This window comes from Glycine soja, chromosome 10 (genome assembly GCF_004193775.1).
Source record: "Glycine soja cultivar W05 chromosome 10, ASM419377v2, whole genome shotgun sequence".
In the NCBI taxonomy this organism is placed as follows: domain Eukaryota; kingdom Viridiplantae; phylum Streptophyta; class Magnoliopsida; order Fabales; family Fabaceae; genus Glycine; species Glycine soja.
The window spans coordinates 51,046,222-51,064,625 of NC_041011.1; the positions used below are offsets into that span (position 1 = coordinate 51,046,222).

Sequence of the window (18,404 nt, forward strand, 5' to 3'; positions counted from 1 at the left end):
GGTTCTTTATTAAAAAAACTGATACATGTTTAAGAATTTTTTATTTTTTTTGCTAAACTGATCTCTGCTGCAAATTTTCTGTTGACGGCATTGCTGAAGGTTCCTGCAACACATTCCAATTTGGGTTCTGCAACTATTTTCTGTTATTTTGTCATCTCCCATCTTGGCTTTAAATTATTTGCATCAAACCCCACCATAAATTATTATTCAAGTATCAATTTCGGTTATTTAATGTTTAAGTCTAAGTAATAAATTGCCAAGAGCTTCTATGATGAAATTTATGAAAGATTCACAGATCTTATTAAGAGCCACCATAAATTATATAGTGTTGTTGGTAACAGGCACTGCTTAATTGAAAGCTAAGCTTCTATTATTAACAGTTTAGTTCTAGTGCACTGAACTATGTTTAATAGCAGTTTGATTAATAAAACTTAAAACAGTTTAGGTTTAGTTTTTTATAAAATAATTCAGTTTTTAATAGTTTAATTCATTTTGGTATTAAAGTAGTTCACAGATCAAAATAATTTTTTGGACACCCCTAAATACTTTCCATTTGATAATGGCATAATATATGGGAGAATTTACATAACTCATGAATGATACTTACTAGGCCTACTGCAATGTCAAGGTGATACTTGCGTCCTGTAGTGTGCACTGCTCCACCACGACTAGAAGTCCGGTTAAAATTATCATTTATCACATCACCTACTAGGAATTTAGAAGAAACTCAGTATAAATGCTAAAAGAGGAAGTAAAATGATATGAAGATAAAAAATTAGATGATCTAAAACGAAGCATAAAGCACCATTCATAGTTTATGATTTATTTTTGTCAAGTTGTGCTACTTATGCTGATATGAATTTTTTCTTTCATAGGTGTGACCGAATTTTGTGGTACGGAGAAGGTCTCCATCAGTTATCATATGTCCGTGGAGAATCAAAGTTTTCAGACCACAGACCTGTTTATGGCATATTTTGTGCTGAGGTTGAGTCAACTCATGGCAGATTGAAGAAAACTATGAGTTGTTCTCGTTCCAGAATTGAGGTGGAGGAACTTCTGCCATATTCTGGTGGATACACTGAGCTGAGTTTTTTCTAAAGGAAGAAAGGTTGGATATACGTATCCATTCACATTCAGTTACACTATCTATCCCTTATGCACTTCCACAATCATGCTTGTGTTGTGAGATAGTGGAACTTAGGTATCTGAGTGATTTTTCTTTTTTCTTCTTAAGTTCATACAAATAGATAAAACTAAAAAACACGTGCAGGGCTCTTAGCAAACCTGATCATGCCCCATTGGCCCAAAGGGTGGCCTCAACTTTTTCTTTTTTCTTATTTTCTTGTTGGCTAGACCAAAAGTACTAGATTCCGAAGCTGTAAATGATATATATGGGGTTGAACATAATAGAGTGGAACCTGCTAGTGCAATCAAAACATAGAGTCTAAAAGAATATACTAAAATGATGTTGGGCATTAGGTGTATCTTGCTTTACTAGATATGCAAATTGATTTCATGAATTCGGAAGTCAATACAAACAGAATATGTTCACAGAATAATAATCTGAAAAGTATATATCTCAAATCTTTTTCTGCTTTGAAGTCCTTTGGTTCTTTTCTTATTGTCAATACAATTATTCTTTTCTCCTGAATTAGAAATCTTACATCCACCTATTACTGTTCAGCAATTGGTCCCCCATTACCAAGCTGGAATTACTTTGAAGAAAACTCATTCATGGAGGGAGATAGGGACAACCCATTTCCCACATACCCAAAAAGGTTAATTTTCTTCTCTTTCATGCTTTTCTCTGTGCTGCTTTTGGCCTGCTTCTTTGTCTAATTTTACCTTTACTTTATCTTTGTCAGTTTATAATCTGTAGTTTTGGGCTACAGTCATGCTTTGCCTAACACATGATCAGTACAGTACATCATCATCTTATATAGGTTTAGTGAATTAACAGAAAAATATTATAGTTCAACTTTATGAAGTAAAACATTGTACACATATGTTCATTCTTTTTTTTTTTTTTTATTTCGTTCAAACAAAGGCTCATGGCATTACAAGAGAAAAGAGAGGAAAATAATATAGTTGGAATACTGCTGACCAAAAAAAATATAGTTAGAATACATTGCATACAATGAAATTCAAATATTTATATCAACAGTTCGTTGATTTGAGTAAAATTAAAATTAATTTTTAAAATAAAGTTTTATATTCAAATTTTATGAATAAAAAAATATATAATTTTAAAAAAGAACATACTAAAGATCGTCAATTTAATTCTCTACTAGAGATTAATTATTAAAGTCAATATTATAAGACATAATTTTTCATCCATATGAATAAGATATTTCTAAATAATATTTTTAAGAATGATATTTCTAAAAATCTACACTATGCCCACATTTAATGTTATTTATGACTTTTTTTTATATAGAATATCTTATTATAAGAAAAAAAAATGTTCAAAGTATATAAAATTCCCTTCTTTATGATTATCCACTATTAATTTCGTACTACATGAATCATTCTCTTGAAAATGAAAATATGAAATATACCCACTTTACTTCATAGGTATAATTTGGTGTAATTAGTCTTTGTTGTTTAATTTTTCTCCCTTACAACAAAAAAAATAGAGACTTTTTTTTGGGAAAAAATCATTAAACAAATATGGAAAATTTTACAACCGTCTTAATTTTTCAAAAAATATTTATCATATTTTTGGAGTATTGAGATAGATATAAAAAAATATAGAATGGTCCTTATAAAGTTATAACAAATCGCCACGGCGCGCCACTAGCTATAGTTAATAGAACTTCCCTATAACAACTTTAAAAGTGCTAGCTGACTTGAATCGCCTGCTAAGAACTTTAAAGTTTGTTTCTAAAGCTTGCTTTAATTTGAGAGAAAATGAGTTATGCATTGAAATTGTAAAAAAAAATATCATTTAATCATAACTCATTATTATTATTTAGGATAAATTTATTAATTTTTAAAATAATTATTTTAAAATAATTTAAACATTAATTTATTATTAAATAACAATAAAAAATCATTTTACAATATCCATGCATAAACATTAAACTCTTAATTTTATTCTTCTAGATTTTTTTTCTTTCTCATTTCACTTTCCATGGTTAACCTACATCTATGATTAGCTCATTAATTGTTCTCACATGAATTTCATATTTCATCTGTTGAGAGTTGAATGAAAAAAAATTAAAGATTCTTGTTGTGGCCTTGTGGGTATATAATTCAAATTCAGTAAAAATATATGGTGAATTCGAAAGAGAGAAAAAAAACTACTGGTTTAAAACACCATGCAACAATTTTTTAATATATACCACATAATAATGAAAGAATTGAGAGATTTACAATAATATTTTCCAAGAGAGTACATCCTATTATAGCACAGTTATGGCTTTATGGCAACAAGTTCGTGTGGAAAATGACCATGACAACAAAATAAACCTCTTTACTGGTTGTACTATTTTATAAACCTCAAACATGATGCATTGTTATTTGAGTATGATTGATCCAGCTGATAGTTTCCCCCATTGATGGTACAGATTATATGTCGTCATTACAACATTTGTGTTAGTGTTTTCCCTGTAACTGCATCCCCGCACTCGTTGTCATTGACACTGAGCATCTTTCGAGGTATGTCTCTATTTTTAAAAAGTGGTATGATTGTAACATGTCGTTGTTCAAATATCGATATTGTTTCATGTTACTAGTTAGTTGCATTATGAGTGAACCTTAGTTCCCCGTTCGAGATTCGATACATCGATTAATACGGATAGTTTGAATTAATCGATGTATTGATTCTTGAATTGTCCGTTTGGACAGTTTGGGATGACATATTTTTATAGTTGAATCATACGTAGAGGTAAATTATCTTTTGAATGATTTGAATAAATTTTGGTATACTGCATTTGACATTGTTCTTCGGGTGCATATTTGATCGCGGTGATTGTTCACACATTCATCGCTTTTGGTTATTGTGAACATTACTGAGACAAATGTCACTATATTGGCTTGTATTTATTTGGAAATATATTTATGAAACTTTGTGTTTTGTTGTCTCTACCGCTTACATTTTTGCTATACCGCTTATTCTTTTTTTTAATAAGACAGCAGACATAAAATTCACAAACTTCTAACTGTTGTACATACTTATTCTTTTATAACTATAAAGAAGCAATGCTTCTTATTGGCAATGAGATTTCTTTGCCTCTATCAGATTTAGAGTGAATGATGGGGAGGACAACTACACAACTCTTCCAAGAATAGACCCTTCTGTGAGCCAAAGGATCCCGACACAACATGGTAATTTTACATTTTTTATTTATTTGTGAATGAGTTTAATTTTTCCTTGTTGAGGCTTTTGCTTTGTAGGCAGAATAGCTGGCCCTAGGCAAATCATATGATACATCAACTCCAGTGTCTAGAAATGCAACCATATATTGCAGCACTGAAATTTTGTCACTTGACTGGGAATGTAAATCAGACCGCTTGGTATGTGAATTGATTTATCATGGTGATTGAGTTTATTCAGTTGTAATGATTATGAGATGAGATTATGAATTAAATTATTAAGTTGTTCCTCTTGATAAAAAGCTTCTTATAGGTACATCCGATGGGTGCATTAAGGCATGGAATGTGGATGCAAAGAGAGTTGTCTGTGACCTCAACACAACCGAAGCATTTCCAAGGTATTTCCTAATTATATATTGGCCTAATATTCGCAGAAACATATTTAAACCTTGTATATTTTCCAGGTTTCTGTGTATTGCCTTTTTAACTCTCCTACTTGTGGTTTTACAGTGTATTGGACATAAAGTGCAGTCCTGTGGAACCTATTTTTGTGTCTGCAGCAGCATCTGGAGGGTATTTGTTAAATTTCTAAATATTGAATTCTTTGTTGAACTAGTAATTTAATTTATTGATTTGATCCTCTGTTGTAACTTTTAATAAAATGTTAGTCTTATTATGATATGTATGTTTTGCTGTTTTGATTTCGGACATAAGGATGAACTATGGAATATGAGGACCTTACTTTCTTTGTAGGGCTGGTTCTAACTATATTGACAACCTGGGTTTTGCTTCACTTACTGTGTGGAACATGAAGACATGGAAAGCCATGGTATGTTCTTCTTTGTATAAAATGTTTTATGTTTATGTTGTTTATGGCTATTTTTAATTTTGGATTTCATAAAGACAGTCCTTCCTCTTGGAGAAGATCCACCAGCAATTACTTCTCTATGCTTTAATCACAATGGAAAGATTTTGGCAGCTTCTGCCGTTGATGGAATGATTCACATGTTTGGTATCCTTAATTTTGTTCATTTGATTGTTTCCTTGGTTTGATATACTTAGTGATTAATATGTGAAGTAAAATATAATGTAATTTTGTTGCTGTTAAACATATTTCCAATATAATTTGATTTGATTGTCATATTTCCATATTTCTATTGTTATTTGATTTCTTTCTAATTTCTCTTAATTCTTTAGTTTCTAATTATTTATCAATAATATCCATCACACTTAAATCCCCACAATTTCAACAATTGGTTGCATTTATTAAGTTATATCTTCCCTTGCTGGAGTTGCCAATTTGCTGGGATTTCTTGTTCAGTGAAATAAAATGGTGCATTTCTTTTAAAGATAAATGTATTTAGAATGTTCTAGTAGTGGCCACATGATTTGACAATCATGTCATCCTTAACTAGTCGAAGACATGTCTGCTGGTCTACAAATCACTGGCTGGCCTGCACATGATTCTTCCATCAGTTCAATTCTGTTTGGACCAGATGAGACTAGCATTTTTAGCCTGGGCTCTGATGGGAAGGCAAGTATTATAAATTTAATGTTATTCCAGCTTGTGAAATGGGTTGTACATTTATATTAATTTATTCTTTGTTGTCAGATTTTTGAGTGGAGTTTGCAAAATCAAGGTCAAATCCTGTGGTCGAGAGACTCTAGTAGGTATATTTCTAGTTTGACACCTTACACTTAGATGTACACTGTTTCTTTTTTCTTTTGTGCGGCTCAAAATAGTTTTTATTAGCCAAATGCAGGAAAATTTGATGCATGAAATAGAGGATTGTCATATCAGACTCAAGAAGTAAACAGACTTCATTATTTATGAATAAATTATAGAAATAATCTGGTTTTTTTAGGCCAGATTTTAGTACAAACTTCAACAAAGACAGGGTTTCTCCCTAACAAGGAATTTCCTCTTTCAAAATACCAGAAATTCCAATCAAGCATCTTAATTGCCTTCTACAAATTAGTCACACAACCTATATATAACTATCATGCAACATATAAATGCCTAATCCTAGATAACTTCCTAATACAGAATTATAACATCCTAATTACAATTTGGGCTTTGGGTCTAACAACTCAATAATATAAAATTGGTTTGGAAGGTTAGGATTGTCCGAGTCTTATAATGACTATATTGGCCATATTTTTTTTAGTCGATGTGGGGTCCCAATATTATAAGTGTAAATATTTTATTTAGAGTATTTGGCTTGCTTTCTAAAGCATTTTTATCCCGGTTCCTCCTATCCTTGGTTTTATACTTGTTTGAAGAAATAATTCACAGCATGACCTTTTTTTTTCCTTCCATAGGTTCTGTTACCCCCTCAATGATTCAAAATATTGCAGACATGAGATGGCATTAGATGCAAATGGGAGGAGACTCTTGGTAACATCCAGTTCATTTAGAGCACCCATATACCAGGTTAATGATTCGTGGTGAATTGTGATTAGACCATTGCCTTTAGGGATTATAATTATATAATTATCCATACATTGGTTTGACTTGTTACACCCAGTAAATTTTGGCTTTGAATATATCCGGTTATCTTGTTAGTTATCTGGAATTGTTGTGTCTGGTTGTCTTGTGTCAGTTTCATGGTCAAATATAAAATAAAAAATGCTATAGCATTGTTGTTTCCTTTAGCTTAAGCATGTGGCAGCCCTCCTTGAATTACAGTCCTAGCTTCTCTGTAGGAGACTCCTCACTATACACAGAGCCTTGGTTGAAACCAGGGTTATCCTATCTTGTTGAAACATCTAGTGTCAAGGATTAACGCTTAAACCTTGAAGTTTATAACTAGAATGGTAATTTTCTTATAATTCCCCCCTCAGTGCTTAAACCTATTGCTGAAATTTATTTTAGTTATCAGACTGGGACAATAAGGATTGAATTCTTGATCACTAGGTCATGGAGATCTCATGCAGTCATACCATGTTAAGTACTAACTTTTAAAGTCTTACAATTTTTAAGTAGGCCCATGAGTATTTTTGATATCTTGCAATTTTGTCCAACTAGTTAAAATGGGCCATGGCTCATGTTTTGTTCTATATCTAATTAAACATTCCAGAAAATTTCAACCTGGAGACTCCTGGTCCCTAGGCCGTATCTTATGAAATGCCTTAACCTAATATAAGGCCAAACAAGTATATCTTGAAGACTCAAAGATCTCGACAAAAGGTTAGAAAATCTAGCTTGCCTTAATCCATTTATTATTAAGCCACTATTACAATATAATATTGGATTAATAGAAGAATTTTTTTTATTGAGTACACAAAATTACAATACTATAATTTTTTTGTATGTTTCTCTATAATTTTCAAAATAATATATTTTTTTAGTTTCTTAATTAATACATGTTAACAAGACTCATTTGTAAAAAAAGAAGTAAAGTAAAATAGAGTGATATTTTATAATTACTTTTATAAAAATAAAATAAAAACTTAACTTCACAAACTGAAAACTATTTCTCAATGGAATGTTTTCTGAAACAATGATTTTCTTTTTTTCCTTTTGTAATATAGAAAACGGTATTGTTATTTTGCCCAGCAAAAGTTCAATTGAATGTAGTGCAAAGCAACTAAAAAACACATTTCCATCCAAACTCTAATCTGCAGCAGCCAATATCAGCTGGAGGACTAAAGTCCAGCGGCTTGACAAGCAAACAAACAGAAGGCAAGTCTTGCTTAAGTTTGCTTTCTTCCATGACTCCGTCTTAAATGTCTGCCATTCATTTCTTGGATTGCGTCCATGACTACAATCTGTTCGAACTATTTCCTCAACCAAATCATTTTGCTCTCCTTGTGTTTAATTTCAGCAAGATTTTGGACTTTTATGTTTTCTTCTGCTTTAATCAGAGGAACAAGGCGTGGGTTTTCCTGCACATTTAATAGGTTCATTTTTTCTCACTTAAATAAAGCATTTCTTTTCTGTGATTCGTATTTCTTTCAGTTTCTGTTTGTGTCTCTTCTTTTGTTCACTATTTATTACATTTATTTGTTGCATTGTCTTCCTTCTTGCTTCCCATTTGCCAAGTGAGTGGAAAGGGGAAAAGAACAAGTTTTGCTTCTTATGTTTGCTTCAATTTATTTGAGTTTGAGATATTTAGGGCTACTGTAGAATCAGCTTCATATCTTCTCAACTTCGCAATCCAAAAGTTAAAGATAGATATATAATATAGATCATATGACATAACGTAATGCATACTTAATAGAATATAAATAACCCAATGCTCACAACCTCACACATTGCTTTTAGCTGTTGATAACTTTTTATAGGGATATAGTCTTTTTATATTGTATTACGATTTAGGAGATAAATATGCATCTTATCTAAACAGTAAATGAAGTTTGCGTCTCCATTATCCTCATCAAAGAAAAGTGGGAAGTCTGCTTCCTAGATGTCAACCATAGTAGCAAAACTGTCTAAATGAGCTTAAGTGCTATCGTTTGAAGGCCAAGAAAAAGATGAATTCCCCAAATCCAGAAGTTAGAATTAGATATAAGCTTGAAAAGGTTGGATTTCATTGCGACTGTAATTTTTAGTTTAAAGTTTTGTTTCCTGTAGCTGTTGTACCTTGCTTCTTCAATGTTGTTGATAATTTACTTTTATGATTTTATGATCTATGTTTTATGACATCCTCCAGTTTTCTAGCAAGTAACAATGGTATGAGCATTGTCCTGGTATTCACTAAATTAATGTGGCTCCCCCTTTCTTTGTTAATGACATGGTACGAAATTCTCTATGACTATGTGGTCTAGAGATCAAAGCATTGAGGTGTGAACTTGAAGATGAGTGTCAGAAGCTGGAAGAGGAGTTGCATCTTCAAAAATCCAAAGTATGGAATACCCTGATATGATAAATTAATTTCTTGTCATAATTTTTATTATTATATTTATTCTTTGGAATATATTGCAGGAAGACAGGCAAAGGGCTTTGTTGCAGTTGCAGTTGAAAGTGATGAGTGACAAGCCCAAAGAGGACCAAGAAGTGAATTCAAAACAGGTTTACTTGTGTTTCAATCTATTTGTTTGTGTCTGTCTTCAAATGGATGCCATATTTGCTAATTTTCATGTTGGGATACCTTTGGTAGTTTGGTTTGATAGGATATTCCATTATTTCAGAGCTTCCTAATTTTGTCTGGTGATGGTGTGTTTTTACAAATGCTAAAATTAAGATAGACTCCATGCTATTACTTACTAGTAACTGTTTCCTGGAATTCTATAATTTGTTGTCTCAGACTCTCAGTCATAGCCTCTGCCAGGGAATAAATACCTTGAATTCAAATGTCAAATCAGACACTGCATTCAAAGGCGGTTATTACATAATAACCGTCTTTGAATGTTACATCTGGTCGACATTCAAAGACGGTTATTATGTAATAACCGCCTTTGAATGTTACATCTCCTCGAGATTCAAAGACGGTTATTACATAATAACCGTCTTTGAATATGTAACATTCAAAGGCGGTTATTACATAATAACTGTCTTTGAATCTCGAGGAGATGTAACATTCAAAGGCGGTTATTACATAATAACCGTCTTTGAATGTCGACCAGACGTAACATTCAAAGGCGGTTATTACATAATAACTGTCTTTGAATGTCGACCAGACGTAACATTCAAAGGCGGTTATTACATAATAACCGTCTTTGAATGTCGACCAGACGTAACATTCAAAGGCGGTTATTACATAATAACCGTCTTTGAATGTCGACCAGACGTAACATTCAAAGGCGGTTATTACATAATAACCGTCTTTGAATGTCGACCAGACGTAACATTCAAAGACGGTTATTATGTAATAACTGTCTTTGAATGTCGACCAGATGTAACATTCAAAGGCGGTTATTACATAATAACCGTCTTTGAATCTCGAGGAGATGTAACATTCAAAGGCGGTTATTATGTAATAACCGTCTTTGAAAATTTTTCACTTTCAAAGACGGTTGTTATAATAACCGTCATAAAAAGCAATTGCGTTTCAACGACGTTATATACAACGACGGTTTACAACCATCGTTAAAAGCACTTATTAACCGTCGTAAAAAGCCATTTTTCTAGTTGTGCCATTTTCATGTTTCTTAAAAATATAACCTTATTAATTTGAATCGACGGAGAGATTGTGCTAATGATAATTTATAATTACGAATCTAGGAACTACGCAACCATTAAGAAGGATCACAATTAAACATTCACTGCAAAGGTGATATGTGGCGAGGGATATATTATAAATATATTTTTCTTACATGAGAGGAAATTTGACTAATTTGGAGGGAATGGTTTAAAATAAAGAATAAAATATAACGCATATTGGAAGGAGGGGACAAGGTGGGTCACAGTAGGAGTTGTGACGAAGACTTTAGAATTGAAGAAGGCTTTACTTTTCTATTTTTAAATTGTATGATAAATATCGGTATAAGTATTATGATTATGATTAATTATGCTTTTTAAGTGGGAGATTACAAGCCTACAAAAAGCTCTCACTCTCACTCTCTCGGAGTTAGTAAGATTCGCAGAGATCTCTCTCAAAGCTAGAAAACCAATATATAAATTATATAGATATAGATTTCAACGTCAATCACGCAAACATCATAAACAATAATTCATCATCATCAACACGTAACGGTGGGGACCCAAACCCTAAGTTTCGCAAACACACACCTGAACGTTATAATATTCAATTCAATACACTCCATGTCATAACACTAAAAATGCCCTTTCAGACAAGCCAACTCGGAAGTGTACAATAAGTAAAGTATCCACTTTTTTTTCCCGTGTCCTCTCTATCTCAAAACTTAGTATGAGCCACAAAGCCAAGCTCCAAGCTTATTCTTGAAACTTTGACTTTATTCACTAAATTGCCATCATGGCTAGTGATGGCATCTGTAAGAAGAATCCAAGTAGGAATAATGTGAAATTAAAGGATAAAGATGTATGGAAATTAATTTCATGCTATTTGTACATAACAGTAGGCTGATATATATCTTGTCTCTAATATCACACAGATATATACCGTGATATTTTTCCTAATTACAGACAAGATATCAGTCTGAAAATTTAACACCATGAAATAAAAAATATATAAATATAATAAATAATATGACATGATAAAAGAAGGTATATAAGATGAAACGATATATATATATATATATATATATATATATATATATATATATATATATATATAGCTAGAATGAGATGTATAAGGGCGATTAGGATGTTGACACGTAGGTCATGCAGCAGTGATTAGTGGGGCGGTGTTAATTAGACCTGAGCGCCATATATGGTCCAATTTAGGATCTTGGATGCTATACTATGAAAGCTCCTCTGTCTATCTCTCTTTGTAGGGACACTTCTACTTTTTCTGGAGAGAGATATGTGCGATAGTGGTGGGTGAAGGTGTCGGCTTATACTTATAGATTGAGCCAAGAAATGTTTGTGTAATAGTAATATTTTAATTTTCAGATGAATTTTGTAAAATTTTTACTAAGTAATATATTATTAGCTAGTGTTTTTCATTCACGTGATTGTGTGAGAGAAGCTAAAAATGGAAAGAAATATAAAATAAACTAGTGAGCTAGGTATGGAAGCGGTTCAATATCTAATTTTGGGACATTCAATTGCTTTCATAATTCTTTGTATCAGCTGCAGAATTAGTTGGAGTCAGCAGAAGCCAGGGTGGGAGGATAGAGACATGGGCTTCACGGTGGTTTATTGGGTTGCGTTCCTTCTTCAATAAAATGTTTTAAATGAAAGAATATAGTATATGATATTTCAAAAGTGTCCAAAAACGAGAACTTTCGATTTCAAATGGAACATCTGTTTTCTGAATTGATGTTTGATTAATTAATTGTTTAACAATCTTAAATAAAGTCATGGAGAAAAGGGTGGCATGAGCATTATGGAGAGATATATATAGTATGTGTGTACGAGTCATAAATGAATTGGGGTTGAGATGAGCTGAAGTTCGAGTTGAAAGTCAGACCTTTAGCAAATGTTTATCAGTTGATTATGCAATTGGTGGTAAGCCTTTGATTGGTCATCTCAGGCAACGTTCAAATGCATGAAATAAAGGTAAACAATTGCCAAACATCTAAAATTTTCTAACCTGTTGAAAATTCTTAGGCCCAGCTTATTAGACATCGTGTATAGATGTAGAGACGAAGTATTTTTAACATATACAGTACATATATTCGATTCTGACAGTTTTAATCTTAAACGAGTTTCTGTGTTATTTAATTATAAATAATTATTGATAGGACTTATAAGATAATTTTTAAAAAAATTAATAAATTTATTATAAATTATACTTTTTATTGAATGATAGTTTAATTTAGTGCAAGATCATTTTTTTAATATTAAATAGAATACTTATAGTAAGACAGCCTAGCTTAAAATATTTCTCCAACCCTAGCTTATTCAAAAAGAGAGACTCCAAAGACTCTTTCTCTCTCTACTGATATGAGTTAGACATGCAAATTATTAAAGTCTGTGATGGGTTGGGATGATAAAACAAGGAATGGGTCCAACTGTCTATTAAATTTTGAATAAGTTAGTGAGCCAGTTTAATGCCTTTGATAGTGCTACATATATAATATATAATTCAGCAAATGCAAGTTGATTGGTTGAGACTATGAGTTGCCCTATAAAATAGCTACCCTTTTATTTTTTTGGTGAGTCACACCTACTATAACTATATATGCATAATATATGTACAGTGTCTCGTACATACACGAGGGAGAAGTGTGTGAGCTGAAAAGATATCGAATGATATAATATGACTCCGCTTCAAAGCCAATCATTTTATACAAGACTTTCATCGATCCCGTGCCATACGCCCATCACATGCATCACATTCTCAAACCCAGTAGCCCTGATTCCATTTCCCAACGATTTTTTGCATATATATAACAAAGCTGGCTGTCTTGTTTCTTTTGCCACCCCTAGGATTAAATAAAATTGATTTTGAAGTAACATAATTCATATTCAATTTTTAATTTTATTTTAAAAGTAAGTCAGTAGAAACACTGGACGTATAAAAAAAATTAATATAAAAATCATTTAAAACTATTTTAACTCAAAATAAATTTTATACTTTGAATTAATTCTTTAACATGAAATTAAATATACAAACATTTACTTCAAATTAATTATGCTGTAACTGATATTTTAAAATGATTATGGATAACTTAACGTGATGTTTTAAACATTTATTCAAACACGCACAAGTGTGTAAATAAATAAATGTTTAAAAAATGAATTTAAATAGAATTAATTATATAAAATTAATTTTAGTTAAAATTAATTTTAAAATATATCATTTGCGTGTGAATATTTACTGAAAATAACATTAGATAGTATTTCAGCTTAATTATTCTATATCATCTGCCTTGAATTCCTACATGCTATAAGGTCACCTTTGTAATTTGAACAAACGAGAAAAGGGCAAATGGAGATAAAAAAAAAACTGTAATCAAGAGACAAATTCCAAGCCTTTGGGTCCCTTGGCTGTGGGTCTTCTAGGGTTGTGTTCCCATATTTTCACACACTTTCTTCTCCTTGGGACATCCGCAAGGACCCCACCTTTCTCACCCTTTATTTGCAAAATTTCTACACAAAATTTGCTTTTTGTCGAAACCCATTGAATCCTGGGTATAAATAGGCCCCAACACATGCAACAAACTACTCCTTAATACAAACACATTAACTACCCTTCTTTCTTGTTCCACACTTTCACTACTACCCCTTCCTTCCTTCTCATGGAAACCACCCAACTTGACTACAACACTAAAAAAACAAACCCCACTTCCCCAACGCGCTTGAAGCTCTTCGGTTTCAGCGTACACCACGAAGACATCATGGACGAAGACGAGGTGGCGCATGATGACGTGGCAGACTCCACCACCAAGGTCACTTCTTCCACTTCCCCTTCTTCCCCGTCTGACTCGCCGGACTCCTCCGTCGCCGGTGCCGGACCACCTTCCTCCGCCGACCGGAAATACGAGTGCCAATACTGCTGCCGAGAGTTCGCAAATTCACAAGCACTTGGCGGACACCAGAACGCGCACAAGAAGGAGCGTCAGCAGCTGAAGCGGGCGCAGTTACAGGCCTCCCGAAACGCCGCCGTTTCGTTCGTTCGGAATCCGATGATCTCCGCCTTCGCCCCTCCGCCGCACCTTCTGGCTCCGCCGGGGACCGTGGTGGTCCCGGCGGCACCTCCCTCGTGGGTGTACGTGCCACCACGTGCCGCGCCTCCTCCCTTCCACGTGTCAGTGTCGCACGGTTGTGCGTTCCCGTCGGCGCATGGCAACAGCAACAACAACGGCTTCAGCAGCAGTAGTAGTAATAATAGTAATAACGTGACCATAACAACGGGTGTGAAATCTGCGGGTGCTGGGATGTTTCCCTATGTTGGCGTTGTAGGAGATTCTTCGTCATTAGCTTTGTCAACGGTGCAGGTTCAGGCCCGGGCCCACCACGCTAGGATTGATGGGCCCTCTTTGAGTAGGTTTTCCAAAGGTGACAGTGGGCCCAAATTTGATGATGCATGGGGCTTGGACTTGCACCTTAGTCTTGCGCCAGCTGCGCCCTCATCTCTCGGCTCGGCTTGAAATTCTGTGACTGTGAGTCTAATAGTAGTCTCTTTGTTCAGGCTTGACGCGCCGTTTAAAGGCATATCATGGCTGTTTCAGCTTCATATAGTGTACATTTTCATATTTACTTCCTATTTTTTCAAGCAAATTATTTATTTCACTTAGTACATATTTCAACCGCTCCTATAGACCACACACTCTAACTTGATTTTTACTTCACTATAATTCAAAAAACTGAAGTAACTTTGTGTTTTAATTCTCTTTCATTTGTTTATAATACCCATCATAGTTCTTAACACATGTGATCAGGAAATTTGATGTCCAAAGTCTTGTATATAAAAAAATATGTTGAGAAATATTGATTTCTTAAATAAATAATGTTAATACTTTAAAGAATTAGTTAACTTCTAGTGGACATACCTCAATTCAATCGTAAAATTGGATAAAATAAGGCTAATAATTAAGAAATCTAAGCAATTAATCAAACCAATTAGAGCAACTTTAAAGACAGTATCTTAATATTAAGAAAATCTGACTTAGCCAATTACACTGCCGGAGTGAGTTAATTTGTTTGTAATCAGGAAGCAGCTGCTGTTACTTATAGAAGTAATGTGAACTCACTTATATAAAGTATTGCAACAACCAATTGGGTATCAATTATCATTAATAAAGATGCTCATATGTGTAATTTTCAGCATGGGATCGGTGCACTGATTCTTATTGAGCACATTGTGGTCCATTCATATAATGAAGGGATGCTAATATACCTTTCAGTAACCAGAAAACACAATTCGCTTTTTAATTGATTTTTGTACTAGAAAAACTTGCTAGTGGGCAAACAGCTAAATTATTTAAAGAGAATTCAAACATCAATTTTGTATATCTTGAGTTGATGCTTATCTCTGGATCGTGACTATAATATAACTGCATCCTGGAGTAGGGAGAGTGACCTATCTGACATTTATTTTATCGTCTTGAAGATTTGAAGCATGGCTTTGGCTCATTTACTAGGATATTAGTAATATTTTAACCACATATATTCCTGTGGTGAAAAAAATAAATAGAAGTGCCAAGACAGGCAGCACACATAGCTCTAAATAGTCTCTATATCAAAACCAACTATCTTTAGACAAATTGTACACAGAAAGTACAATCAATGTGAAAGATCATTTCATTATATTGTTTTGAAGTTGAGTAAAAATAATTTTAACGAAATAATTTTAAACCATTAAAGTTTAAACGTAATAAGACTATATGCAAAAATTAATGTTAGCTGTAAATTTTTATTGAAACGTGTATTTTTCGTTAGAAAATAACAAGACTCAAAGTAAAAGAGTCAAGTACTGAGCAATTTGACAAATCTTAATTCCAGCTGTGATTATGAAATGTACAAAATTTGTATTCACATGATCAGTCGTCTTTGAAAATATTGTACTTAAGTTGAGGTGAAAAATGAGAAAAAGCTAAAGCATCCCAACGTATGTGGTACTCGCTCAATGCTTGTTACATATTATTAGAATGTACATCTTACGCATTTTTAACTTAGTCACGAAGCTTTTAAATTGTACTTGTGGTCAGTTTCATTCAATTCTTAATGATGTAGAAAATTATGGATAAATACGACGATATATGTCTCAAAAGTCTTGACGTTCAGGCTATAAATCGCAGTCGCAAACCACTTTAAAATCTTATAAGCCACGAATGCAGATTTTATGTGAGTCTTCTCTATAAAATTAGGTGTGATTTCTGCACATATTATGCAGATCGTAGTACGCAATTTTATTTTTTTACCTTCCTTTCATGGTTTTATTGCTTCTGTCATTCCATCAACGGTTAAAGAGTAGCTGATAGTAAGAATAACAATATTGTCAGAATCACGTGGTCACAACATATGAAGCTCTATGTCTATTATTGAGCAATGACACTCGAAAACGAAAATTTAACAATAATCATGAAATTTTACTAAGTGTAAAACGGGAAGTTTCTGGGTAAAAATTTTGTGCAACATATATGATGGGAGGAGCTGAGGGAATGATAACTGGTCTGTTTCTCTCTGTCACTATATAAGTTATAATACCACATTTGAGGCCTTATTAAACACGAATACCTTATAGCTGATTGGAGACATCAATGAAAATGCGTATGATTGTGTTCCTTGTTACCTAAATGGTCAATATGCTTCAATAACATTAGCCATGCAAGAAGAAAAAGAGAATCTTTGATGAAGATTGATATATTAATTCCATCGTCCCCTTAATTGATTTTTAAGATCATTTTGTCTCTCAAAGAACGTGAAATATTATTGCAATATTTCTAGACGCTAAAAGCTCCAATTAACCCTTCGATGGTTTGTTTGTTGGTACCTTATTTTCTTCTTGAATTAAAAAAGTTGATAAAACGCGGGACCAATAACAAGCAGACTAATATATATTTGTGTAAAATGCAACTTGGAAATGTACAGATTAATTGGATGAGCCGATTGAAAAACAAGTGCTTGATTCAACCACACCATTAATCTTTCCTTGTCTTCCATAATTCACTGAACAAGCTTGCTATCAACGATCTGTAGGTTGCTGTCCTAACACAAGGTGATAGAGAAAGTATTTATTTGTTAAGAAAATAATAGACAAGAATCGCTCCTCACGCAGAATAGACTTGTTGGTAAGAGTAAGACAAACCTTTTTACTAATTTTTAAAATATAGAAATATTTAATAAATGTTCTATTCTTTTAATAAAATCTTCTATTTATTTCTTGATGTGTGGTAACTTGTTAAATTCAGTATCTTTTTCACTGTTTATTCTAAAGAGATAGTGTAAATATATAACACTTGTAAATAAACAATTTGAGGTCCCAAATAATATCCTAACAAGAACACTTTCTTAACGAGAGAAACGAATAAACTTTGGGGAAGAGAGTGATGAGCTAGCTAGAAACGGTCATGTTGACAAGTGGTATATTCCCAAAATTTTCAATCTTTTTTATATCTTTCTCATGACTTAAAGTGAAGTTCAGAAAATGAATATATATTTAATGGAATTAGGATAACGCAAAGTCGGTGCTTTTGCCACCCATTATATATATGTATATCGAGATCTTTGATTCAAACATGTCAAACCCAAAAGAAGATTTGGGCCACTTTAATTAAAAGTTAAGGTGGATGATTCTATCTGCCTAGCTTAGCCATAATCTTGGTTTTAATTTATCTTAGTTGGAAACAGGTGGAGTTGGTTTCCGCAAGGGAGGTTAAGGCAGAATATGAATATTTGAGATTTTCTTGCGAGGTTGGATAGATATGCTTTCGGTTATACCTTTCTCTTATTTTGTATGGTTGAATTGGTAATTTTGGTTTTGATTTGTGGAAGAAAAAAGGTTGATTCATTTCAGAAACATGATGATATATTTGAAAACATGAGAAGTTAGAAAAGTTTGTTGCTCCTTTAGAGCTTTTCGACATAATAGAATTAATTATCCCTTGTGGTT

General features: G+C 32.9%; 2 protein-coding genes and 1 long non-coding RNA gene across 3 annotated transcripts; all 3 read left to right on the top strand.

The window, feature by feature from the left end:
- Positions 1-936: 936 nt before the first annotated feature.
- Positions 937-1,937, top strand: LOC114370442. The gene is made up of 3 exons (XR_003657836.1): positions 937-1,108; positions 1,685-1,778; positions 1,866-1,937. It is a non-coding gene; the product is annotated as an uncharacterized LOC114370442 (long non-coding RNA).
- Positions 1,938-3,417: 1,480 nt separating this feature from the next.
- LOC114371858 (WD repeat-containing protein 91 homolog) lies at positions 3,418-6,786 on the top strand. The gene is made up of 11 exons (XM_028329172.1): positions 3,418-3,435; positions 3,602-3,660; positions 4,244-4,329; positions 4,418-4,518; positions 4,621-4,715; positions 4,828-4,890; positions 5,071-5,146; positions 5,221-5,329; positions 5,739-5,851; positions 5,930-5,988; positions 6,640-6,786. The coding sequence occupies exons 1-11, from the start codon at positions 3,418-3,420 to the stop codon at positions 6,767-6,769; spliced, it is 909 nt and encodes a 302-aa protein (XP_028184973.1). The 3' UTR covers positions 6,770-6,786.
- A 7,184-nt stretch (positions 6,787-13,970) lies between these two features.
- LOC114369891 (zinc finger protein GIS3-like) lies at positions 13,971-15,103 on the top strand. Its single transcript, XM_028327163.1, has one exon. It carries the CDS (start codon positions 14,089-14,091, stop codon positions 14,938-14,940), a length of 852 nt encoding a protein of 283 aa, XP_028182964.1. The 5' UTR covers positions 13,971-14,088; the 3' UTR covers positions 14,941-15,103.
- The last annotated feature ends 3,301 nt before the right edge of the window (positions 15,104-18,404 follow it).

What these genes read in the sequence shown, in the direction of transcription:
- LOC114371858 (XM_028329172.1), top strand. An exon ending in GACACTGAGCATCTTTCGAG is followed by an intron (nt 3,661 to 4,243) that starts GTATGTCTCTAT and finishes TGCCTCTATCAG; the next exon opens with ATTTAGAGTGAATGATGGGG. An exon ending in AATGTAAATCAGACCGCTTG is followed by an intron (nt 4,519 to 4,620) that starts GTATGTGAATTG and finishes CTTGATAAAAAG; the next exon opens with CTTCTTATAGGTACATCCGA.
- LOC114369891 (XM_028327163.1), top strand. Translation starts at nt 14,089, where the DNA reads ATGGAAACCACCCAACTTGACTACAACACTAAAAAAACAAACCCCACT.